The 27603-nt window shown below is 44.6% G+C and overlaps 1 protein-coding gene across 3 annotated transcripts in view; it reads right to left on the bottom strand.

The window, feature by feature from the left end:
* Positions 1–4074: 4074 nt before the first annotated feature.
* Positions 4075–27603, bottom strand: part of dusp8a (dual specificity phosphatase 8a) — a 44889-nt gene continuing 21360 nt past the window's right edge. For 2 of the 3 annotated variants that reach the window (XM_042412416.1, XM_042412417.1), the window contains exons 4-7: positions 7751–7917; positions 7452–7611; positions 6940–7063; positions 4075–6529 (exon numbers count right to left, since the gene is read on the bottom strand). In XM_042412416.1, the coding sequence (XP_042268350.1) occupies positions 5278–6529; positions 6940–7063; positions 7452–7611; positions 7751–7917 (1703 nt within the window). In that variant the 3' untranslated portion in view covers positions 4075–5277. Of the gene's footprint in view, positions 6530–6939; positions 7064–7451; positions 7612–7750; positions 7918–13701; positions 14547–27603 lie in introns of those variants that run through there. The other variant, XM_042412418.1, reaches the window with a different exon arrangement.

The following is a 27603-nucleotide window of genomic DNA, read 5'->3' as shown; positions in this document are numbered from 1 at the left end:
AAAACTGACTGATAAATAACTTCAGAAAGCTATTTCGGGAGGGGGTACAGTACACTGGCAACAGGAAACCTGCATAGAAGTGCAGACTTCAGCACAGCAGAGGAGAGACAGCAGGTTACCCGAGATGCAGATCCATATAATACGAGCTGAGGGCACCTTGAAAAACAAACACACACACACACACACACACGCACACGCTCAGAGGAAGCATATTGTGAAAGGATTATCTGTTATGATCTGGGTGATAAATACACACGCCAACATGCCAGGAGGGCCGTTCATGTTAGAGAGTGAAAGTGAGAAAGTGGGATTTTTTTATGTATTCCATTACCGTGGTGGTCTTGTCAGGGGGAATTCCCATGATGCCCATGAAATAAAGTCACACACACACACACACACACACACATACACGGAAAAGCAGTGGGACTCAGCTGGAGATGCTGGTAATGCCATTACCTCTGCCTGTCTCCTATTGGACTCAGTGAAACGCTCATTAACACGGCATTGTGCTCACCGAAAAAAGTCCAAGGGCCATCTGGTTTTGCATGTGTTATGTGTGTGTTGAAAGGATTTGCTCCATCTCCTTTGCTGCTCCTCCTTTCCTTCTCCACTCGCCAGTCCCACAACAACACACTAGTTGTTCTGGAAAGATGGTACTAAACGGTGGAGCTTTGGGAGTGATGCTTTGTTTGGGGGAGACATCGTTTGATTGCACAAGGTGAAATTCCACTATGACATCATGAAACCAAAACTGCCTTTTGTAGTCAAGCCCCCATTGAGGGGATGCGATGAATTGGCCTCCCGCTGGATTTGAACACTGTTTTTTTGTAACACTGTGTACTCTGGGGGCAAATACCTCTCTTTGTCTTTCTCTTTCTCACACACACATACACACACACCCACGCACACACACCACTACCTCATCTCATTCTCTCTTCCCCTGGAGGTAAGCGCTGTTCAAACACATCACATCATTGGCAAACACCGCACCCTCACCAGCCACCCTCCCACTCCTGTGCCCACAGACACAGTCGGATAAGGAAGAGGTGGAGCGAGGGGAAGGGGGGGGGGGCGTTCGAAGGCAAACCTGTAGGTGTATGTGTGTTTGTGTGTGTGTGTGTTGGGAGTGAGAAGAGGAAGCAGAAGGGATAACGGCAGACAATGAGTCAATCTGAGAGAAGACAGGGAACAACGGAGTGATGTGCCTCAGAGGTGTGGTTTCCCTATTCTTAGACACACACATCCATGTTCTTGTCTTGCACGTCGCTCTCTCTTATGAAGTTATGTCTTTACGGTCTGTCTATCTTCTGGATGACTGTCTGTGTCAGATAAGTCACATATTCCCTTTGTCAGCTAGTAGTGAGCTAATACTGACAGAAACACTTATATTTATGATTTTGATGATTTGTTTTAAATCTTCTGGATAGTAATTAACAGCCAGCACTGTCTCCTGTTTGTAGAACCTGTTCACTGACCCTTATAACTGAGACAAAAAAGGCATTAAAGCAACTAAGAATGTTGGCTTAATATGGTAGAATAGAGTAACTAAGCACATTTACTCTATTACTTTACATAAATACAATTTTTGAGGTTTTTGTACTTTTACTTGAGTTTTTTCAGTTTTTTTTCACATTTCAGTGGGAAATATTATATACCTTTTACCTCACTGCATTTATTTGAAAGTTGGTTACTTTGCAGATTGAGATTTTACATACAAAACATCTGATGAGCTCATAAAATATCACGAACACTATCCCAACACATGAACACATAGTAGTGAAATGAGCAACATTGAAATGCTGCTAACATGTCAAATCATTAATAATAAGAATAAAATTATATAACTATACATATGATATATATGAACAGTTTGTAAGGAACCATTAGATAGGATCAATGCTTGTCTGTTAAATGAAGCCAACAGCTTAACGTTAGCTTAGTGTAAGAAGTGGAAGCAGGGGGAAACGGCTAGCCGAGCTCTGTGGGTTAACCCCCGTAAAACTTTATAACATGTCATTTTTTTACAAGGCACATCATGTTATGATCATCATGTTTATAGGTGCTGGTAGGAGGATTTAGTTTTGCCTTTTAGCTTTAGACAGAGTCATGCTATAGCTTCATATTGAAGCATATTTTGCTGATACAGTTACAATACTTTTGTACCTTAACTACAGTATAATTTTGAAAGCAGGACATTTACTTGTAATAGAGTATTTGTACATTGTGGTATTACTACTTTTACTTATGTTCGGGACCTGAGTATTTCTTCTACTACTGTTTTTTCTAATCAATCAAATTCCAATCCAGTGACATTATATGCAATAGTTTGGTTCATAATAATCTAGGCCTTCTCCCTCTAGAAAGTCATTCAGAATTAATCTCTTCTATTAAATAATTCATCATCCCATCACCATATGGAAGCATGTGGCATTGGCAGTATCTGAGGAAAAGAAAAAAAATCAATGAAGCTGTGTTTTGTGGTCAGAAGTGAAGTGGAGTTTGTTAAACACAAAATCAATATGAAGACTCCATGACTCGGGATGTCGTAATGGTGTTGTACATCTGTTTCACTGGAATTCCCTTCCCAGCCCCCGTTTATCCCTCATGCAAGCACACAAGAAGAAGAAGAAGAAGCAGAGAAGAGTTTGTATTTTGTCATGTCTGTATTTTTGTCTCATTTTCACAAAACATTTACAGGGGAAGGAAAAGCCTTTCAATAGAACCTGAGGTATTTTTGCGTCAAGCAGCCTAAGGTATCAGGATTTTCTTTTAAAAACTCATCTAAATTCATCAATGTTCTTAGATGTGTTGCTATTTACACAACATAATAATAATAATAATAATAATAATAATAATAATAATAATAATAATTCAATAACAACAGATTTAGCAAATGGGACAGCCTGCATCATCTTTGTTACATGTCATAAATAATTCTAACAACATTTCTTAAAAATATATTGAGGAGGGAGAGGAGAGGTTGCTTGAGCCTCGGGGAGGGGGTTGGGGGGGACATAGGAATCTATCTGAACTTACTGTAGCTGCAGCAGCACAAGGTCAAAGGTCAGAGTTCGCCAGAGAGAAAAGCTAATCAAGGGTCAAAGGAAAACAACATTTTACATTATAAATAAATAATCATCTCGCACCAGGAGAGCAACATTTTTCATGTCTGGATATGAAGATCCACTTTTTTTTCTTTCAATTTTACTATGCCGTTTTTATCAAAGCTTTGGGAAATAAGAAATAAGAGCAATAAAAAGACTGAGAGAGAGAGAAAGCGAGGGTGCTTTACGGACATGCATTGTGCTGATGTACCAGCAGCTGTGTACCCTGTGCCGGGCTTGGCTCACTGAAAGATCCCCTGAGAATGAACAAAAGGGTGTGTGTAGGGCCTATGCTTTACATGTGTGAATATAGGTGTAAGTGCATACAGTGTAGGGTGTGTATGTGTGTGCGTGTTGGTTTCAGCTTTGGTGGGACGCGCTATGATAATGACGAACTGGTGCTGGCTCGGAGAGGACACTCGGTGCGATTCTTTTGAATCTCAAACTTGTGAAAGAGCGTGCGTCTGTTTGCATATAGTTGTTGTTATGCAAGCTCTCATGAAACTGGCAGAAAATATTTTACTGTAAAAGAATGATTAGAGTGTTCGGCTACTCTGTCTTCTCCTGGACAGGATCGAACAAAACAGTCTCTTTAGTTCATGCTTAAGCCCTCAATTGTGATAAATCCATGAATACACACTGCAGATGAGCCAAAACAGAGATCTGTTCTTAAAGATCTCACTAGCGGGATGTCTGTACCATCCTAACACCAAACAGAGGCTCTGTATTTGTACTGTTAAAACTCAAGACTTGGCTTTTGGAAATATCATGCAGCCAGAGTGTGGATGGTAATTGAACTTGGTTACCAGAAAGCAGAAAAGTGCATTTCAAAGTCATACATCACTCTCCCCAAAGAAGGAACAGCACACATTGCTTGCTTGAATTTGTTGAATGTGTGTATTTGTATGAGTGTGTGTTCATAAATACCATACAGCAAATAATAATAATAATAATAATAATAATAATTCAACAAAAGAAAAAAGAAATAAATCCACAAAACATTATATTATTTCTCATTACCAGAATGAACCAATACAATAAATTAAAACTATAACTGAACAAAAGAGTCCATTAGAAGTCCATTAAAATTGCTATATATATTCATATTGTATATATAGTATTTGTCTTTCTGTTGTCAGCCTTTCGGGTGCATGCTCAGTGGCGACCATAGGTGGAGCAGTGGGAGGGGGCTTGGGGGAGTCAATAAAGGAGCTCAAGGGCCAATAAAGCGAACCCTCTTCACCATCCTGAAACCTCAGTCCCATCGGGTTGTTAACACTGGAAACAAGGGAGCCAAAGTCAGAAAAGACACACCGTGCTTTGGGGGTGGGGGCAGAGGTGTGGAGAGGGGTCAGGGGCGGGGGGGGCACTGCCCGTCTTCAACTCAAAGTCTTTTTATCAACGCGGTGAAAATTGCTGACGATCCTTCATTGTTTTTGGATGCAGTACCGCTTATGAAGTCCTTAGTATAGAGAGAGGGAGTCCGTGGGATCTCTCTGCCTTGTGCTGTGGTGATGTGAGGTGATGGTGTCGTTAAGGAGTCTGTTATTGTTGATGATGCAGTTGACACAGAGTCTGAAGCAGGCAGAGCCACTGGGAAAGGGGGCGGACGTAGCCGTGCGAGGTTCTGAGGCTTTTCAGACACTGGGGTGAAGCTTCGGGAGGAAACAGGGGTCTTGGTTCAAATCACGAGCTATACACCCACTGAAGCACACTAACATTTGACCACAGGCAAGCAGTTCGTGTCCGAACTCTGTCAAAATAGGGGTATTCTATATAATAAAGGATGCAACTTGACATTTGCCCTGGGTCATTTCTTTTTATCTGTGACAGAGCTCAGAAAAATGAAGAGTTTCAGTACCTACAGTCACCCCATTTACCTCACCCTCCCCCAGACTTTTCTTCAGATTTGTATGAGAGTTCAGGATGATTATGGTCTGCTAAGCACCACATCTCAGGCTCTGTCTGTCCAGGTGCGAATGCTAGTTCGCCTGCTAACCTTTTCACATTAACTCTCTGCTTTGTATTTTCTCAGTTGGAGTCTTTAACACTGTCTGTGAGGGGAACACAAAAAAACCTCTTCTGCTCCCCCTCATATGTCCTCTTCTTGCACTCCTTCTAAACAGGTCCATTTTTGCCCCCAAGGGACAGCCCTGATCATGTCCATTATCTGTCAGGATACCTCGATTATCTCCATGCTCCCGGAGAAGCTCGACTGCTTCCCAATCTTCCCCAGTTCCTCCCGGGACCGTGTCTCTGAAATGCCCTCCTCGAATTCCATCTGACAGCTGCGCCGCTTGAACTGCTTCTCTGACGAAGGCCCGCTGTTGTTTGCGCTGTTGGACAAGGTCACTGTGGACGACGACGTTGAGTCCCGGTGGTCTCTCTGTGTCTGTGGCGCCGAGGGCTTCTCCTTCTGAGATTTGTCTCGTAACCGCACACCTTCGCTGCACCCAAACGCCACATACGCCGAGCTGCTCCCAAACCTCACCGACGACTGCTCTCCCCCTCCACCCCCTCCTCCCCCTAGCTCCATCTCACCCTCACCGCCCTCCTCTGCCCCGAAGTGCCAGGGGGCATCTGTGGTGGGGGTGACGGGAGTGACAGGAGTGGTGGCCTGGACAGTGTCTCTGTGTTTGGTCCACATGGCCCCAGACCCCACAGTGGGCAGAGAGGGAAGTGACAAGAGCAGGGAGCCCTTTATGTTCTCGTCCAGACTGGGGCTCTTGTGGTCCAGCGACAAGCTGAGGGACTGGGGGGGGTGGTGTGGTTGGGAGTGGACTGGGGAACTGCCACAACTGTGCTTGGGTTTTCTCCTGGGTCTGGAAGAGGAAGAACCAGACCGATGGACTCCTTCACTTCCTCCAAACCCCAAACCTCCGATGCTGCCCCCGCTGCCTGGTGAGGGGAACGGCGAATCAGAGGAGCTGGGACTGTCTAGGACGGGAGACTGGGAGCAGACACCATTAGAGGTGCCTGTTCCTGGGCTGTCAAGTTTGCACAGCTTAGGGACGTCTTCAGAGTGTGTGGGTGCCATGCTGAGGCAGTGGGGACTGTTAGGGGAGTAGACAGACTTAATGTCCAGAGAGAAGGAGCGTTTGAGCCGGTTAGTGTCCATGATCCTCTCTGCGGAGAGGTGCAGGCCGTTGAAGCCTTGCTGGAGGGAGGTGGGTGATGGTAGCTTGGGTTCTGGTGGGATCTGTGGCTCTGCCACAGATGAGTCATAGTTGCTGTGGTGACCATTCATCTCGAAACCTGTGCTGACACCATTAACCTCTGAGTTTTGCTTAGTATTGCCTTCAGAGATCTTATCATCAGAGCTTGAATTTAGAGCTTGGAGTAATTGCAGGCCCTTCTCAAACTCCAGCAGCTGACCCAGGAAGTTGAAGTTGGGGGATATGGACGGTCTTCGGTCCTTTACAAACCTGTGAGGAGGACAAAGGTAAGAAAATATTAGTTACAGGAAATCAGTTTGAGGATCACTCTTGTAAATGGGTTGAGTACCATCTGTGGCCAAGTATAGTAATTTTAACCGTGTCTGAAATCCTAAACTTACTAAGGAACTTTTCTCAAGTCGAAATTACCCTAGATGAACTAGGTGTACGGTGTGAACTGTTTTACTGAAGCACAATACATAATCCTGTGCCAGCGTTGTCGAAAGCACAGCCTTTTGTACACGTTCTCATCCCTGGCAGCCATTTAACAATTTCATTTCTCACGACTGGGGGGGGCGGGGATGAGAAAATCGTCTATCATTTCTTTCAACAGTGAGTTGCTTTTTGACTGGGGCTGACACCTTAGCTCAGCTGGTGGTGGGTGGGAGGAGCAAGCGTACCTGTAGGCATCATCTGATGACAAGCCCATTGTCTTCATGATGTATGCAATGGCAATGGTTGCTGAACGTGAGATTCCAGCCAGGCAGTGCACAATGACTCTGCAGTTTGACACCTTAGCTTTGTCTGTTGGGGAGGAAGAAATGCACAAGTATGAATACACAAAACTATACACAAATGTACACAACACCACAGATCCCTGACAGGGTTTGTCTTTAGCACAGAGTCTCTGGAGACAATCAACGCCTACTGAAAGCAAACTGACATTTCCTGGAAGAGTACAGGGGATCATCTGAATGGATGTGTTGTACCTGATGCTATTGTTACCTGCGCTGCACGTGAACGTTCGTTAACTGCAACAATATGCGGATGTGTGGGATTGAGTTTCATGGCATTCTTTACACATAACTGGAGATGAATTCACTTCCTTCAGGGGCTATTGTGCTTTGTACTGCTAATCTTCAACTTCAGTCCAAACACATTATGTCTTGTACTATTATTTTTCCCTGCTTACCAATGAATTCATTAGTTTTGTCCAGCCAGGGAAGCAATTTCTCGCAGTAGTTGTCGTTAACTGGGATGCGCATGAAGTGGCTCTCGCTGATAAAGTCTGGCTTGGGGCAGGTGTTGCTGGCATTCAGCACATAGGTGATACCATTCTGTGCCATCAGATCCTGCAGAGATACAGATAAAAGGAGTTCAAGGTCATTTTTGTTGCCAGGTAACAATAACAAGTCAGTTATCTTTCAGAGAATAATCAACTGAGTGAAACGACATGCTATACGATAACTATACATTATAAACTATACTAACCTTGTTGAGGACATCTTTCTGTGAGCCTAGGTAAAGGTGTGGCAGGATGCGAGTGGGCCCTACATTAGCCACAGGCAAGCAGGGCTGGGACAAGCTCATAGGTAGAGCAGTGGCCGGCTTCCCTTCACACAGGCCGGGGAAACAGGAGGAGAAAGCAGCAAAGCCTCCTGCAGAGAAAGAAGAGAGGGAGAGAACTGGTTAGTTACACTAATGGTTTTCCGCAGAGCAGTCACACAACACACTGGGAACTCTACAAAGACCCTGAAGAAAAAAAAACATTGCACCACCATTAGCAGAGCAAACAGACGCTCTATAGACTTTCAGAGGTGAATATGGGCTACAGTGTCCGCTTAGTGTAACAGGAGCAAAGAAGAGGCTCTCTGTGCTTCTGTGTGTGAGTTAGGTTAACTGCTGGGCGTCCAGGAATGTATGTGTCTGGCCCTTTAAGAGGCAGGCGGCTCCACTTTTGGCATATGTGCATATGTGTGTGTGTGGCTCTGTTTCCTGCATGAGCTCATGTCCTGTAGCAGTGCATTGCGTCAGGCCGGGGGAATGAGAGAGGCCACAGGTGCAGGGCCAGGACAGAGGCCCAGTAACATCCCCCTGACAACCGCACAGCACACACGCCTGCACGCACACACACACACACACACACACACACACACACACACACGCACGGCCATGCATTTGCTCACACACACTCACATATTAACAAGATGATACACTCTGAGAAGATACAATCTGAAGGCATGATCACATAATCTTGCAGGCAACATGTTCTCAATATTCACTCTCACTGCCTATAATTCTCTGTGCAACACACACACACACACACAAGCACTGCTCGCCCCCATTCCTGCACACGCACACACATACACACACACACACACACAAACACATACATGCACCACATAAGCACTGCTCGCCCCCATTCCTGCACACACACACACACACACACATACACAAACACCCACACTCATCATTACTCTGCAGTACCGTGGTTGTATAACTACAGGGTAGGGGCCAAAGAAAGGAGGTGGGGGTGAGGTGTGAGGTATGAAGTGTGTGTGTATGTGTCTGTGTGTGTGGGTAATGACCTCGCTGAGGAGTGTGGAGAAAGGAGGGGAGTGCTTCAAGGAAACCCTGAGCCCCAGAAAGGAGATTAGAACCTAATCTAGGTTCAGCCCTGCCTGACCCAATCTGGGACGTAGCACACACACAAACACACACACACACACACACACACACACACACAAACACACGGTCACAGAGTGAGAGTGAGTGAGACATGACATCACTCTTCTAAAGTAGCACACACAGCACAGTGCAGGGAGGACTTTGCCTTCCGTTGTAACACACACCCAGCTGCACTACTCATGTAGCAACGGCTGGCAAACACACACACACACACACACACACACACACACACACACACACAGAGCACACAGTGTCAGGAGCACGCACTGTGTACTCAACAAATACAAGATTGAGGATAAAGAAAGAATAATAAGCTGAGAATAAAAAAAAGAAAAAGAAATATCTTGGAGAAATGCAAATTTGGTATTTCAATACTATTTCACAACACCACAGCCTCTGAGGAGTGAGCAGGCTGGATGCATCCTCATGACCCAGTGCTATTCTGGGTGCACTGTCCCTTTAAGAGCAAAGTAAAGAAGGCCTGTCTGTTTCCAGCTATTAATGGCAACCGGCGGAGCAATGACATCAGCGCTCCTCATGGGGGCTGGAGTGGAGGGGAAGGGTAGATGGATAGATGCAGAAAGAGCGATCAGATAACTCTCAGGAAACAGGAGAGAGGGCTTAATGCAAAGGAGGAAAGGCTGCTAGCATGACTCTATGATCTAACCTTTTTGGCCTCTATAGTGTAGACTAAACAGACATTTGTAGTTCACAATTTGGCCTTAAACTGTGCTGGCACTGCACAGTTTCCCCTTGAGCCTCTTTCTAGTGATCCTATGGGTGGTGCTACTGCATCGGTAATTGATAAAACAGAGGGAGGAAGGGTAGTTCTTTGAAGGGTTTCTTCCTGTTTTCTCTGTTCCCAAGCTGCTGCTGGTGTGGAGTGCACACACACACTCACGCACACATGTTAAGAAAATAAATAGTGCTACATATAGCTACTGCCACAGGCATATACAGTATCTGTGTGAGGAAGCAGCATGTTCCTGGAGACAGTTAAATCAACAGGAAAAGCCATCGCGTCACACAGAAACCATTTCCCTTTCTATGTGAGGACATTGTTGGAGAGTTGTTAGAAGGACAGAAGACAGGACGTTCCACAGTGGACACAGTGTATGTGTGTGTGTGTGTGTGCGTGTGAGGAGAAAGTTTGTATGAAGGGAAGTGAACACATGAATGAAAACGCTCTTCTAAACATGTTCTTGCCCTTTGATCTCATGTTCTGGATTAATAATTACAGCCATGATTGCTGTAGATGACCTCATTTGGTGTTAAATAAACATTAAAAACAGAAGGAAAACTGGTGAGCCAGAGTGTGACGGCTGGGAGAGTGAGTAAGGGGTTACTGGAATGAAGGGAGACTGAAGTTAGAGATAAGAGACCAGGACTGAGTGTGCCTGTGTGCTTTTTTAAGGGCCATTACATTACAGTGACATTACGTCAACACAATTACAAACACCTTCCTTGTAGTCAAAGCTTTACATGGCTGGCGCTAATGGACGTCAGTCGCGCAGGAGATAGCGTGTTATTGTCACCTTGTCACCTGACCCCACTCTACTTGAGGTTGCCATGACGAAAAGGAAGGACAGTGATGTTGATGACAGTTGGCTCATCCTGTCCCCCTGAGTGTTGTCAAGATGGAATAAAACACACAGAGCAAGTGTCCAAAGGGCAGATGAACACACTGACACACACACACACACACACACACACACACACACACACACACACACACATAGAACAGCGAGGACCAAATAACCCAAAGAGACATGGCCTCACATTCTCCAAAAGAAAACGATGACACACACGTCCATTCCAATCTGAGAACACAAAGCATGCACATAAACACACTGTACACTCACGCTGAGGTCACCGAAAATACCCGGTGACACACACAAGCCCAGCTGTCCGTGAAGATGACATCAGAAAGTCAAAAGGGAGAGATGAGTTCACCTTCAGTGCAGCATGCTAATCAGCAGAGACTAACACGCACTGCTACTTTAAACTCAACAGATGAACTTCACTGGCTGCAAAAACTCCAATTTTTTCTCCAATTCTCGATAAGAGATTTCATCTTTGTGTCTGGTTGCCCGACAGTTTAACTTGAAAACAGAAAAACATTTTCTATCACATGCTGAAGTTGTGATCTTTCGCCACACAGAAATATTATTCAAACATTTATTTTTGGGCCTCTACATCACTTTTTGAATGGTGATACGTCATGTATCTTTTACTTCTGGAAAATATACTTGGGCAGGATGTGACTAACCCAATTCCGAACACACAAGCTCTGAAGAAAAAAAAAAAAAAGGGAGAAAATGTTGGGGTAGGCAAACACACAACCGGGAAAGAGGGCACTGTGTCGCCATCGGCTGCGCTCGCCAGCGGTGACTTCCTTTTTCCGTTTTCCTCTGCCCACTTCATCACTTATGCAACTGCTAATTTTCCCCTCTTGCCCTGTCAGAGCCAAGCACTCAGGCCTCCTTTTGTTCGCTGGCAGTGAGCGGCAGTCCCCTTCCTCATCATGTCATTTCCTACAGCTAACCTCATATCCACATTTCAAGTCAAAGGAACAGGTTATTCTGCCACAGACATGAAAGTGTGTATTTAGCAGAAGACATTTGGATTAAATTCAGGCTACTTGGAGCTGTGCTGCTTGGCGAATCAATAGAGAAAAAGCTGAAAGATGAATGGAAGTGGAATCCCAGAGACATTGAGCGGTCGGACAGAGACACACAACACCTGGCTGCCTGGCTGTTGTGGTTAATGGGAGCTCTGCTGTTACATCACTGCTGTTGTTACAATTGACTGCCTCGTCAATACAAGCTCACCCCCCTCACCCTCCTGCCCCTGTCCCTCTTTAACTCGTCTGTTAATGGGGAAGGGGGGGGGACACACAAGGCAGGCGTGTACATACACACATACACACACACCCTCCACAGCCTGGGGGCATTGATCTGCCTGAATGACTACCCCGCACCCCTCCATTGCTCTCCTCTGTGGTTCATATCGGGGGAGACATGACGCCATCCTCTGTGCCCCTCCAGCTGTCCCCTCCACTATGAGGGGACATTAGCATCTCAATGTGACCCCCCTCCCCTCCACATCCCTCACCCTCCCAACATGACATCATTGCACACATGTCCCACTCAGCTCCACAAAGGCTGTGCTGCAGCCTGGAGGAGCGATGGGTGTGCGTGTGTTTTAGGGGGCAGAGTGGGCGGTTGATAGCCACGTCTGTCAGAAAGGCCTAGATTGACAGTCCATAGTTGAGATAGTAGGATGAGGTCATCGCTTTTCATGCGGGGCGTCATGTTGATGACGGCTGGGAATGACTGTATGATTAACATGCCATGGCTGATGGTTAAACTGTTTATTGTTCTTCTATCTCCATGGACAGATAGCGGCAGCATGTCACTTTGATCAATTGCTGTTTCAGCAGTACCATGTTATTGCAATATAGGACTGTAAACCCTGCTGTATGCTAGGCTGTATTCACAAGTCTATTTCCACAGAGACATGTTGAAGTAACTCAAAATAACCTGTGACAGAAACAATTCTATTTTCACCACCTGATGGAAAACGTGTGATTTTTATTTGCTAGCTTTCTCTGAGCTGACGAGTTCCAGCAGCAAAACCTCACTGTAAAGAGATGAACCGTACACACACACACACACACACACACATACAAACACACAGAAACACACAGTGTGAAGAGTGGCAGGTGTGGAGAGCTGCTGTGCTAACTGCTTCTAACCGCCTCTGTGATATGCCCTGATATGCATATATCTCTACATTTAAATACAAACTTTACATCTTTATATCCATAATATGAAGTGATGGAATGGCTATTTTGAACAATGTGCATGTAAGTGTAATGCTGTATAAAAAAGATTTTTTTTCCACAGCACTGTTGCTCTGCATTGCCTCATCTCTCTGTGTGAAAAGGTGTTATGTTAAACACCTGCAGTGCACACTGCACACATATTGATAACATAATCTCCACAAGACGCCATTCTGCTGAGAGAGAGTGAGCAAGAAAGAGAGAAAAGCCAAGAGCAGAGGAGAAGAAAGAGAAAGAGCCTTTGTGATAGTTTTACATCTCAATGACCACAGGCTGAGAGAGCATGAGCACTATGTCATACTGCGGGTCACGGCTCTCATTCTTCCCCCCTGAGCTCTTTTTCTCTCCTCTCTTTCCTCTTCATCGCTTCTCATCTTCATGATGTCATCCTCCTAATCCTCCTTCTTCCTATTCTGTTTCTAAACACATTAACTGCGCAAACAAATAGGTGGGAAAATAATTAGCGTGTCTGGCTGGGTCCCCGCAATGTATTCTTTCAGCCTGTTGTAGCAGTAAATCCCACTATTGATCTGCTAGACGTCCTTAAAATTCGCTTCACATCTATCTTTCATTTGCAGCACGCCTGCACTGGAATACCTCAATACCTGGGAGCCCACTGTGCCTTTGTACTCATCTGCAGTGCACAAACCGTTATCAGGGGCTTTCCCCTCATTCAAATCATCTTAACCAGTTTTCAGGTGGTGTGTTTTACAGCTTAACTCCCCGAACTATACTCAATGGTCTTTGCATTTTCAGTATGTGTAGCTCTGTAACCACTGTACACAAAGGCCTACATCCTCAACATGTTACATGCCAAAGAGGGATATTCTCATACACTTATGAACTTGTACCCCTCTTTTTGCAAACACACACACACACACTCCTTCTCTGTGTCCAGGTGGGTACACACCTCGTAGCTCTCTCCCCTCCTTCATTCGGCGGACCCTGATCTTCAGCCTCATGTCTGTGTCCTGCAGGTCCGGCCAAAAACAGTCCTCCGCTGGGGCAATCACCACATCCAGAGGCATCCCCCAGAACACACTCTGTCTCACGTACACACACACACACACACACACACAAACAGATGGAAATGTTCTGGTGCTCCTTCTTTCAGGGATGGAGCGACCCCCTTGCCACACAAAAAAATGTCAGAACAAACAAACAGAAGTTCTCCTTAGAGAGCTGATCGAGGTAAGACCACAGTCTGAGAGTAAAAATCCCAAGTCAACAAAACTCCTGCTGGTGCTCAAGTATGCTCGGCTCAAGTCAGCTGTTCCAGTGCCCAGGCGATGACCCAGTGCAACAAAAATAAAGGCACACTAGTCCAGAATGTCTGTGGACATGCTCCTCAAAAAGCCCATAAGCAAGTCCACCTATGGCCAAAATCCCATACGAATGCAATGACCACAAAAATTCCTAAAATGCTCCTGCGTCAATAGTCAGTAATTCTGTGGTCTTGTGAAGAATGGCCACCACAGAGAGCGCAAGAAGAAAAAACAAAAGTGAGTAGTCTGTAATGCCTGTACGAATAAGCCAGCTGTATTCTGCCTGCAGCTGGTTTACAGAGCGTCTGTGTGTCTCACTGAGCGCTCTCTCTGTCTCTGTGAGTCCACAGCCAGAAGAGCAGCCCACTATTGTTGTGCTGCTCCACTCTCCCTGTCTCTCATTCGCTCAGTCGCTGGCTTACACTCCTCCCTTTCCCTCCCTCCTCCTCTTTCGTTCGCTCTGCAAAGAGGATGACGGAGCTGCACTCTCTCCTCGAGCTCTGGGGGTGAATGAGCTCACTTGCCGTGAGCTCAGACTCTACCCTCCCTCCCTCCCTCCCTCCTCCTCTTCTGCTACCTCCCTTGCACCCTCCCTCTCTTGTGGAGCCAGCGCTCCGTCATAGCTAATGTCTAAGGCATGTAACCACATTCCTTACTCACCCAACAAATATGCGGCCACCTCAGGGGCCTAGCTGCGGAGCAGGCCTCTATCAGGGAAGGATAGAGGCTAAGACACAGCTATCAGGCTGTTTAACAGTTATATACACACTGTTATGAGACTGAATGGTCTCTGTGTTGTTAATTAGAGAGGAAAGGAAAATGCTTGGCTTATGAAAAGGGGCTTGTGTTGATGTGCATGACACAATATGTTAAGATATGCTTCTTAATATAAAAGATGATGTTTGCATGTTGTGAACTTGCATGTTTAAAAGAATAAAAAAACAAATAAAAAAGGTTACTCTATCATGTTCAAATAATCCATATAAAACATCAGAGATGATTGTGATATGTGGTATCAGTTTTCAAACTATGTATTCTGAATCTTTCATAAACATATTGTATATATCAGCAGAAATTAAATAGCTACATTAGGTTGATTGCCTTAAATGTACTGTAGCTTCTAAGCACATTATACTTACTGCAGCGGGGGATTAAGACTGTGTCAGTGTGTTGAAAGCTGATTTGTCTCTGAAGGTGCGGGAATGTGTGTGACTTCACCGCGTTTCCTGCACTGGTTCATGTCTAACGCGCCTGTGTTTGGACACTGTGTTCTTGTCTTTGCTTATGAAAATGTAGAAGAGGAGAGGAGAGGAGAGGAGAGGAGAGGAGAGGAGAGGAGAGGAGAGGAAAGGAGAGAAAATAAAAGTGAAGCTGAGAAGAAGAGTAGGAGAGGAGGAGAAGAGCGGAGAGGAGTAGGAAAAAAAAGAAACAAAAGCAGACAAAAGAAGAGAGGGAACACTAGAGGTGATGAGAAGACCAAACAAGCTTGTGGTCGGCAGCCATCATCCATTTGACAGGCCACAGACTCCTGGTACTTTACTATGGAATGACAAACATGTAGGCCACAAGTCCAGCTATGGAAACAAAGCAGCACAGGACTTCACATAACCGCTGGAGGAGATGGAATGTTAACTGAACGTTAACTAATTATTATGTCAGTACAGCTGTTTTAAATACATTTAAAACCCCAAAACATAAAATTATCCTTGAAAAAGCAAGATAATTTATTATGTTTCATATTTGATCACAGTAAGCACATTCAAAAAAGTCCTAAAAGAAAAAAAACACCAAAATCAACCTCTTGCAAGTTAATATAGTACCTGCCACGAGTAGGCCAGTCAACTGTCCTTCCTGGCTGTCTGTTCAGTCTCAGGTTGAGACATCGCGGTACACTGAATACATTCAAACCAGGTCAGATGGGCTTCAGTAAATGAAGTCATTGCACAGTGAGCCTGGCTCCAAAAAAAAAAAAAAAGAAAGGCAAATAAGCTTATACAAGATGTCTAGTTAGGGGGCCAGCTGCATGCTGACAGACTGACCTCATCTCATCACTGTAGACCCCTGAATGATCACATACGGGTGAGAACAGCCTTACGTCACCCTCTGTTCAACTGTGGGTCACTGAGAGAGGGAGTGAGAGGAAATAGGTCACTTGCTGATGATGAGCTTTGTAAAAAATGCAGACATTGGTTTTGTGAGGGACCGTGAAACAAACACACACAAACTGCACAAAGCTGCACACACGCCCATCGTAATACACGTTTACAGACACACACATGAATCATGATCACTAGCACACACACACACACACACACTCACAAACTCACACTTTGTTCCTCATCTGCAGCTGGTTGGAGCAGGTGTGGCACTCCACAGTGGTCAACTGGGGTCACTACACTTCAAACACACCAATCGTCACCAACGTTTGAATCCACACCTCGTTTCGGTTGTTCTGTCTGTGTGGCTCGAAGTCATAAACCAGCTTTGAAACATAGGACTTCCTAACACCTGCGAAAAAACCACAGAGGTGGAAGCCAACAGCAACAAAACAAAGTAGCCGCTGATGTTTTTAATGGTCAAACTGATTTAAGTTCCTAAAGCAAAACCATGCCCCCCCCAAACCACCCTCGTTCTCTTTATACCCCCTCTACTCCTCCCCTAGTCCTCAGCAGGGTGACAAGACCCAGAATAGTAGGTGTGTTAATTAGAGGATTACAGCCAAGACGCTATAAATGACAGCCAGGCCTTTTTATTGACTGCACATGTGTGCTCTGCTGTGACAGAAATAGGTGGGACAGTCACTCTGGGCACCCCCTCCTCTGACATCTCTTAGATTTAGAGCGTGCTTTTATGGTAGAGGGTTTGTTACTGGGACAACGCACAGTTTACACACACACACACACACACACATAGAGACCAGCCTAAACAGACAAGGAGAGATGTAGAGATGAGTATGAGATAGTGGTGCACGACAGAAAGAGAGAAGGTGTGTAAAGGCCAAAGGGGCCTTGGAAAGCAGAACAACATGGCACAGTCTTTCCGGACTGGAAACCACAAGGTGTGTTGTGAACGGTGCAAACAGAGAATAGAATAAACAATGAGAGTTAAGGCTGTTAGATGTTGGTTCAGTTATGTAAGAAAGACTTTATCTGCACATGAGAGCTGTAGAGAAAACAAGAGAAGGATAAGTAAGGATAAGTTTGTACATTCACCTTGTAGCCAGACATCTAGTTTCATGTTTGTGAAGTTGTCACACAGGAATTATGAATCCAAATATATTCTAGGTTGAAGTAATGACAGTGGCAGCTGACAGGTGTGACCTGGAAGTTGCTTCTTATCTTCTCACCGATCCATACTCTTCACTCTAAACACTTTGCTGAAAACTCTTTAGCTTCTTACATTTTATATAATATATGTTGTATATATTATTAACATAATATTCTAATTTTGTTTGTCCCTATAGCATGCTTGTCTGTCCCTTCCTGATGGTCCCCCCTCTTTATTTTCTGTTGAATATATTCTAATTCATATTTTAACTTATATTTACATCATTTTAACTTTGGTACTTTGTCATATGTTTGTTGTGACAGTTAATAAAGTGATTACATGATTGAGGGTTTTATTAGTTTCTACAGATAGTAGTATGTTTAGATTGTAAAATCCTCTGAGGCAAAACCGTTTGTGATTTTGGGCTTAGTAAATAAAACTGACATGTCTTGACAGGTGCGGCTCGACAAACCTGATCAACACAAACACTTTCTGAGTAAGAGCAACTTCTGTTATAAAACACTATATGTTTCAGTTTTAATGGCCACAATGTAGGCATGATTTGAAAAATACTTTGAGTAAACTGCTACATGTAAAAATGTATAAAACTTCTTAAATGACTTAGTCTAAAATGACCAATGCAAACCATAACAAACACCCATTTGGTTTCATATTCTGTGTGAAAATCTTCCATGCGAGTTTGTACTAACATCATAATTTTTTTTAATGTGTTTAATATATGTCTTCAGCGTCTGTCTCCCCCTTCCCTCCCCAGTGAGACAGGCAGCGACAGGAGTGTCATCCTACACCGCGGATCATCTGTCAGGATATCATGGGAAGGAGAAACGTCATTCTCCGGATAGGGTACGTTAGGGTGATAAAGACTGTGAGTTAATGTGTTTGTGAGTTCATCTTTGTATGTGTATGTGTGTGCGAAGCCATGTGTGTGAGCGAGTGTGTGTTGCAACCATGTGTGAATAGGATGAACGGAGCAAGGTGTGAGACCCATATGCACACACTTGTGCATATGGGCATATGCATGAGTGTGTGTCTCTATATGTGCATGCATATGTGTGTGTATTTATCTCCGGATGTGCATGTATATTGGGGTGTGTGTGCGTGTGTGTGTGTGTGTGTGTGTGTGTGTTGATAGTGCCGGTTGTCAGGGGATCAGTAACAAGGCTGCTCTTGCAGTGATGTAATGCCTACAGGAGAACACAGCTGCCATGCCTGGGGGGTGAGGTAGTCACCAGGGGAGAGAGAGGGGAGGATAGATGGAGGGATGGAGCAATTGAGGGTGGGGGAGGTGCTAGATTAGGTGGGTGGGGGTATTGGAAGGGATGGGGGGGGGTGTTTGAATCCGTAAGGAGATGGCAGCTGAAATGATATGGTCATCTCGCAGGGGGTAGTGGTGCAGTAGGTAATTGAGTATGCCTGTGTTTGTGTGCGCACGTGTGTGTGTGTTTGGGCTGGATATTAAACCTAAAAAGTATTGAAAAGTTTAAATGTATGGTCAGATTCTTGTTAATTTATTCTTTTATAATCTATTTTCTGATCTAAATCAGGAAACTTTTTAAACTTTAGATTATATCTTATTTAAAGGCACAATATGCAGGATTTTCCTAAATGTATAGACTCATACAAAAGTCTAGTCACAGTGTGTGGTGGTGTATTTATTTGCAGAGACTTTGCCCTCTGCCTATATTTTATTATTTTGCTGTGTTTGGGACGCTTCTGGGTGTCAACCTTTGGGCAGCGGGTGTGTAGCCCCCAGCCAATAACAGCGCGCCAGTGTGAGGTTGGGACTCGTAGCATTGCGACCAGGTTACATCGCTGTCTCTGTGTCTCTCCTCTGCTCCGCTCTGCTCGCTGTCTCTGTGTCATGGATCAGAAAATAATGTTTTATTTCTCTGATTCATGGCTTTGTTCTTGCCACCCCGCTCCCTCTCCACATTTACTCTCTAGCTCTCTGGCTCAGTCGTTGAACCGTGGATGAGGAGCCAACTTTGAATGCTATGTGTTTACAAACACCAACCGACAAATCCTGCATTGTATATCTTTATCGAACACTGATGCATTGAGCAGAATTGAGCATATTTTGTTAAAGCAATAAAATAAATGGTTTAAACATTTTTATTTCTCCAAACTAAGAATTGAAAAAAGTAGTAATTTTCTTTCAGTACCAAGTTCCAGTTATCTTATTGATATATTGATATTGAAAATTACTATTCTCATCTCTAGTGTGTATGTGTGTCTGTGTCAATATCTTCTCTTAATCTATGTGCCTTTTCACCTACCTCTAACAGAACTCCCTTCCTCCCCTGAACACTTGTTTTCAGACAGATAATGGGAGCTTTGAGAGGGAATGATAACATCAAAAAAAGGTTGAGGTAAAGAGGAAACCAGAGGAGGATGGAGGAAAGTGCTTCTTTAGACGAGGAGAGCAGGCAGTCGTAGGGTGTATGAGATTACCAGAAGAGGCCCTGATGAACTACTTGGTCATGTGTGCGTGCTCATGCATGAGGTAGTTTCATCTCTATCTGTGCAGCCTGGAGGGAGGCCTTCTCGCATCAGTCATGCAGCAGACCCCCTGCCCTCCAAACAACTTAACCCCCTGGAGGAGCTCAACACCCGGGGCTACTGCACCAGTAAATCTGTCTCACTGGAAAGAAATGAGTTTACACACACACAGATATATATACACTTGTGCAAGCACATATACAAAGACACACACACACACACACACAAACACACAAAGACAGAAGATGGTAAGCTATCAAACACACCAAGGGGGGCTTTCAGGACCAGACGGGCCCTCATAAACCAGATGAACTACTTAAAAATCCCAGTTGGAGATGTTCAGCGGTGTGTGCTTGTGAGTGTGTGTGTGTGTGTGCTTGCGTGGAGAAAAAAGGGGGGCTGTTAAGCCTCAACATGAAATGCCACCGCAGGCATGTGCTTACAGTATGTTTGCATGCATAGAAAGCCTTTGCATTCACTTTGTGTAAAAGTGTGAGCATATAAAGTGAAGTGAAGTGTTAATTTTAGCCAAGAGTGAGATGGCTCACAGCTGTTTTCTAGGGTTGTATATAGATGACTAATGCATGTATGTGTGCATGAGAGTGAGAAGAAAGGCTAAACACCGTATGTGCAGGACCCATTCATATCAGTCTGCAGGAATGAAAAGATGTGTGTGTGTGTGTGTATAACAAATAGAGTGCACATTCCACCCTGGCCTGATTTCCCCAGTGGTGAGTTTGTCTACGTAGGTTCACTTGAGCATAACGGATGGTTGTTTCATTCTAAATGCTAATGGCCTGAGCTGGGATGCACAGGGTTTCCTTGCAGCACTTAAAGGCAATAACACACTGGAAGTACAGCTCACCTCCCTCACTGTACATCTCGCATGTAGAACAGTCTGGCACACACGTGGTGGCAGTGTAATAACTGCATCGCTCCGACAGAGAGGAGCTGACAGCAGATCAGTTCGGTTTTAATGAGCTTGTGCCGCTGCAACATACAGACTGACAGGCAGGTCTCAGATCAGTTCAGTGTTAATTAGCTCCTATCAGCACAGCGGGCAGGTTGACAGACACACTGTCCTCACAACAGTGCTGGAAGCCATACCATCTGGTGCTCTGCTGGTTACACACACACACACACACATACACACACACACTCCTCAGTGTCTACCAGTATCTTATCTACCTGTCTCACGGTTAGCTCAGACAGTCTCAGACTGTACCAGCGTGACCTCAAGTGCATATCACTGCTTGAGGAAAGAATTATGTTCTATTTTTTTTTCGAAACAGAAATGGAAACGTACTATTTCTACTTGTGTTCCAGTGAGATAAAATTTTCCTGGTGTAGTTACAAAAACTGCTATTTAAATAAACTAAAGAAAACTAAAAATCTAAGTTTATGGAACACATTTTGGAGAAAAATCTTATGTACATTAAAAACCAAAACAAAACAAGATACACTCTGCACATTAATTCCTAAAATAATGAACACGATTGCTCAGCTCAGCTGTGGTCATTCTGCAGTGTCCTCTCACATACACTGCCGTGCAGCAGAAGTAAGGCGTTAGACCCTGGAGACTGTATCTGGGTGTACAGGACATGGTGACAGCGGCTATCTCAACGACCGCGGTCAGGGTTGGCTTTCCTGCCATTACAGGCCCTGGAGACTGTGTGTGTGTGTGTGTGTGTGTGTGTGTGTGTGTGTGTGTGTGTGTGAATGTGTCACATCCACAACTCAGCAGTGACATCATTCCGCCAGCTACAGAAGAACAATAGAGAAGAAATGACGCGATGCCGTGAGAGGAACTGGGCAAGCTGTTTCTGTGTGCACCCTGCCAACGCCTTCATGATGCTTTTAAATGACTTTCAGTGCTGATGGTGCCACTTCTGAGCATTTTTTTTTTGGTTTTGTAAATGAATAAAAGCTGTTAAAATATAAACTCACAAACACACGTTCACGACATGCATATGTATACATACATGCCGAGTTCTCTAGGCGTCTCCCTCTTTCACCCTGAGGAGCCCTGATGTCACTTTATCAGAAACAGGAAATAGTTACACAACAGAAGGGGAAGTGGCCTCTCTGTGGGCTGCCTTCTTCATCTATGCATGTGTGTGCTTGTGTATGAGCGACTGCCAGTGTGTTTATGTGTGTTGCAGAGGGGGAAGATATCAGGAGGATAGGGAATGATCACAAACTGCCGCATTCCTTACTCTGGAACCTCGGGCCTGCCTGGAACTCCAAAATTAGCCTGTTGCTGTGGCGATGGAAAATCTCCCGCTTTTATCAGGAAACAGTGGCGGCCCCAGAGGTTCAGCCCAAAAGTTTGTGTGTGGTCAGCATGTATTTACGGTAATAAGAGCTCTGTTACAAGTCTGTGTACATACCAGGAAAAGTGTTAAACCACTGAGGAATCAAACTCTCTGCTCTGCTACAGGCAACCAGTCTACTCCTCTGCCAATGAGCCTGGAAAAGAAAATCCCCTGTCTTTTTTTGGAAAATAATTAGCAAACAGGACATTAAAATAGATTTTCTCATACAGTAACACACTGCAAAATGCTGCCAAGAAATACAACCTCATCTTCATGGCGGATGGTGTAGTCTGATTAAAAAAACTGAAAAAAAAAACAACAGGTAACCAAAATCAGTAAATAAGGAAGCAGCGCTGTGGCATTCCAGAGATAAAGTGCATCAAAGACGGCACGGTGATAAACAGGAATCCACCATTGTTTCCAAGGTATGACGGCATGACAGGAGCGGCAGTGGGCAGTCTGAGCATGAATGGAATCTGGTGGATGCAGGCCAGCTCCGGGTAGGATAAATTAGCCTAATTGTAAGCTACTCCTTTCCCTTTTCTTGGGCCTTTGGAAATTTCCACTCCACATGTGTGTCAGAGTCATCAGGCTGAACGCTGCAGTGGTAAACTGATGGCGCAGCTACTAAACTACCGAGCACTTGGCCCAAATTCACGGTGAAGTTCGAGTTATGAGGTGCTGACGGGGGCGTAGTGTGGAGAAACCGGCCCGGGTTAGCATGCTGTTCAACTTCAGCTCCTGTTGACCTGATGTGTTGACACTGCCTAGGTAACAGTTTAAACAAACTATTTTTATTCCATGCTGGATGAATGCGTGACAAGGGTGGGTTGGGATGTTCAAAAGGCCTCCAGATAGATTTCAAATGCAGCAGGAGCCAGAAGGTATGCACTATGAATGGACTGTATACACAAAGCAGCTTAAACAACTATGGTTGAAGTATTTAGGGCACTGTGGTACAAGCATTGCCCCACAGGATTTCTCCACAAGTTTTACTTATTATAAAACATGTGTCTCAGAAGAAAAGAGAGCAAAGGTTATTGTGCATGTCTCTATGTCTAATTTAATTTAATGGTTCTTTTTGATATTTTATGGGCATGCTTTACAGATGCTCATTCCACACAAAAAGACACGACTTTTGTTTCACTTTGTATTCTGAAACAAACTGAAATATCGAACACGTCTCTTAAATTATGAACTTCGCCACATTGAATCTGCCTTTTCTGAATCATTACATTTTTCATATTAAGTTGGTTTATTTGCTTAATTATGACAATATAAAAATAAAAACATTATGTCTAAACACTATGTGAAACATTCAAAGCTTAAAAACTACTAAAGAAACGTGGTCACATACCAGCATTTTTTAACAAATATGCAACACGTTGTGTGTACTATGTTCCACTAAATGGCGATTAAGACCATTTCAAGATTTTACATGGATTTCATGAGTTCGAGGACATAATAGTACATGTTTATTCTGTATGTATGCAATAAGAAATGAGCAGGAATGGTAGTCATTAATGCCTTAAAGCACATTTAAGTGTTGTATGCGTGTCTCTCAGCTCTGATCTTTATCCGCAATACTTGGAATTCATGCATATCTCCTATGTGTGCATCTTATAGAAAATGTCATTCTCTTCCGTTGCATGCTAGAGTATATATGTACGACTGTGTTTCACTTTGTCGGTGTGTGCGTGCAAGTGCGTGCTTGTGTGTGCGTGTGTGTGGCCCCTTCGAGCCAGCGAGGGACTGTGAGTGATGGAGGAGAAGGGGAAGAGGAGCAGGAGGCAAGCAGAGCAGTGAGATCACGTCATGGTGGAAACATTTGGCAAAGGCTCACATAAACACACACACAGACGCATAAACACACACACACACACACACACACACACACACACACACAGAGCACACCGTGCACGCAGACACACACACATGCTGGCCTGTTTTTGTTCTCCGGGTTTTGAGGGAAAGAAGGGGAAAATGACATCAAGCTCATCATGTGAGGCCAATGAGACAGATGAGGGAGGGGGTGAGAACGCTGGCAGAAACAGGACATTGTTACATAAAACTCAACTCGGTACAGGCCTCCTCTGGGCCCTGTTACCATACCGTGTGTGTGTGTGTGTGAGTCTGTCAATATGTGCATGCATTTTCTGGCTTGCTTGCTTTGAGTGTGTGTGCAACTTAAGCATTTGATCACAATACCTCATCAAGGTGTGAGCCTAAAAAAGGAGCTCATTACATACCTGCAGAGTGACTGTTGCAGAAAACAGAGCATTATGTCAACATGCAGCTCCGAGGCTTCTCAGGGTCTGTAACACTTTTCAGAGTAGGTAGGTGATGTCATAGATATTTTTGTAGGCCATTTTCTTTGACCTTTGAGCTCCCTTGGTGCTGACTGGGGTGGGGCCGGTGTATATGTGCGAGCCCTTGTGTGTTTTTGTGTATCTACGGGTCAGGGTGAGAGCACCGAGGCCACTGGCGCCAGATGTGACAACCGCAGGAGTCTGGGCCTAAAAATAGAGCTCTGTTCTCAGCACCGTGAAACAGAAGAGAGGAGGGAGGAGGGGAAAGAGAGGAAGAAATAGGGGGAAGGTAAAGGGGCTTGAAGGAGTGATGGAAGGAGGGATGAAGAGGGAGGCGAGGTCATTGAGAATAATGTGTCAGATCTCCCCGGGGAAGGTGAGCTCACCTCCTAATGGCACCACTGGCTCCTTCTCAATGAAATCATTGATCTGCTGGAGCTCCCCACGGCGTAATGGAGAGGGGTCAGATGGAAGGGGGGGGGGGGCGGAGGGGGGAGAAAGGGGCAAGGAGGTGCAGAAAGGGCAGGTTAGGAGGTTAAGAGAGAGAGGTGAGCGGTGAGTGGGAGGAAAGAGGAAAGATGAAGGATGGCGCAAGGGACAAACAACAAAAGAAATGTGCAACCTCTCTGACCTGCACTGTGGCCAATCAAAACACACCTAGAGGCACATAGTGGTAAATAATTGTCACTTATCGATTCAGTCCATCTGAGCTCCATCACAGAGGTATTTATGTCAAATGGTGCAGCCCTAAAAGGACTTGAGATGGAGCTGTTGGCAGCGTCACAAGATGCAAAAATGCAGGCAGCACCTTTGGGCTACCACGCAAATGTAAAAGCTTTCCGTGAAAATGTTTGATAATAGCAACAACACGATGATTGTTATGCAATCAGCACATTTCTAATCACGTTAAAATCAGTGATGCGTGTGTCGGAGCATCCCAAACAGAATTTACCACTCTGCAAGTGTGCATGCATGTGCGTGTATTCGTTAGGGCAGAGATTTTAGTGGGGTTTCTCCCCTCAGGCTGATTCAGAGGAAGTGGAGACTTCCTGCTGGTATCCAGAAGGAGAAGAAACCATAAAGAAAACCTTCCAGCACTGAGGAGGCGAAAGAACACAGCACAGGTCAGCATGACGGCCTGTCTTGCTTAATGAGTTCTCCGACCACACACGCATGCACACACACGAACGCACATAAATGCAGCCAAAGTGAGCACTTGCACACACATTCAGGATGCAATAAGGACTATTACCTCATCTCCTCAATAGCTCTCCTCCTGTTTTGTCTTTTTCTTTTTCTCACACATGCACTCTCAAACGCTGCCTCATAGACGCACACGCACGCACTACTTCATATGCACATATTCATGCAGACACACACGTAAACACACATGGACACAAACAGACCTCCTTATGTAGCTCATTGGAATGTCTCTGTGAACGGCTGCATTGTGAGATTCGGCCTCCCACGATTACCTCACCTCTTCAGCTTCACTCTGATGCTCGCATGCACACACATGCACACACACATACACACACACACGCACACACACATACACACACACAGAAGCTGCCGCCCTGTTGTATAACAGCACAGAAGAATGACACAAAACTGAATTGACCTTTGTACCTCTGTATGTGCTGTCACACCCTAACCTGATCTCATCAAAGCCCCAGGGCACACAGCAGCTCCTGTGTGTGTGTATGTGTGTTTTTTGAGTGTGTGTGAGAGAAAGAGAGAGAGCAAAAGAAAATGAGAAAGAGGCACCTTTCATCTCCTAATACCTCTCATCAGTATGTCATCGCCGTGTCTTGTCATGTATGCTTTTTGCACTGAGCTGGCTGGTTGACAGCGTGGGAGTCAGCATGCTAACCTGTAGAAGAACTGTGTCCCAGTTCCATATTACATACTAATACTACAGTCTGTGCAACATATTAATGTTTCTAGTCTACAGTTCAGTTAATATACAGGAAATGACTGATCCATCAAACTGAAACTTTGGAAAGATACTGCCAATTAAACTTGTAAAAGAGAAAGCAAAAGATATACTTCACTTTTTGTTTCTGTCTATAAAATAATAAAATGATTCCTTCCGACTGTGACACTAAAAAATCAAGAGAATTTAACAAGTATGATTCATTGAGTATACTTAATTAGTCACTTTTTCAGTGTGAATGCACAACATATTTAAAACTTGGTTAGACTAAGTATGTAGTAAAGAATGTGACAGCTCAAGTCTCACTGAGCCTGTTTAGCTGCTTCAGAGGTCAGAGGTCAAAAATACATTCCTACCAAACTATCCAATGTGGACATATCACCTTGACTGGTGGATGACTTGTTCATTACTTTTCTGTCAATTGACCCAGTGTAGAGAATCTAGACTCATCCGGCACGTGCCTTCATCCCTCATCTCTGTCAGATTTCCTTGTGTGACCCTTTTCTCTCCTTTCGTTCTGTCTCTTTGACCCAGTGGTGTGACGCTTTAGTAATCCTGCAAAAAACACTGGCAGATGGTGCTGGGAAAGATTAGGTGCAGTCTTGCACATCTGCAAACTCCACACGCACATACACACACACACACATACACACACGTTATATGGATGAAATACACACCTGCAAACCTGCGTCCCAGCTTCTCCACCCTCATTTCCTCTTTCATGACCTAACTCTCTGTTTCCTGCCAGACCTTTTAAACTGTTTTTTTTTTTTGCATTTGTTCTATTTTTCTGTTGTTCGAATTTCTAGTTGTCAGTTTTCACAGTGCTTTAACAAAACCTTTGTGCTATGAATAGAAAACTGATATTTTTATCACCCTCTTCCTCTTGAAACCATTATCAATCTTGTTTCATCTTCTCACTTTTGTTGCTGTCTTCTTTTCCCTTTTAAATTCTTCTCTTTCTATTCTGTCACCGCAGCTTCTGCTAAAACTAGAACATGAGCTTCAGATGCCAACATCAAAACGCTTCAACCTGGCGGGCCTACATCAGCACCGATGTGACGCATGATGCAGCTACGCATTTGGCATCAGCTGACTTACCACCTAGCTACACACTGGCAGGCAGTCTTGCCTTTGGTTTGGCTGTGTGCTGCAGATTGGTGGGAAACACGCAAACTTTAGACCCACTGGGGAGGCAGC

This window comes from Thunnus maccoyii, chromosome 5 (assembly GCF_910596095.1).
Source record: "Thunnus maccoyii chromosome 5, fThuMac1.1, whole genome shotgun sequence".
NCBI classification, from domain to species: Eukaryota; Metazoa; Chordata; class Actinopteri; order Scombriformes; family Scombridae; genus Thunnus; species Thunnus maccoyii.
Note: the sequence above shows the minus strand (reverse complement) of the source record. Positions and strands in the feature narration are given on the sequence as shown.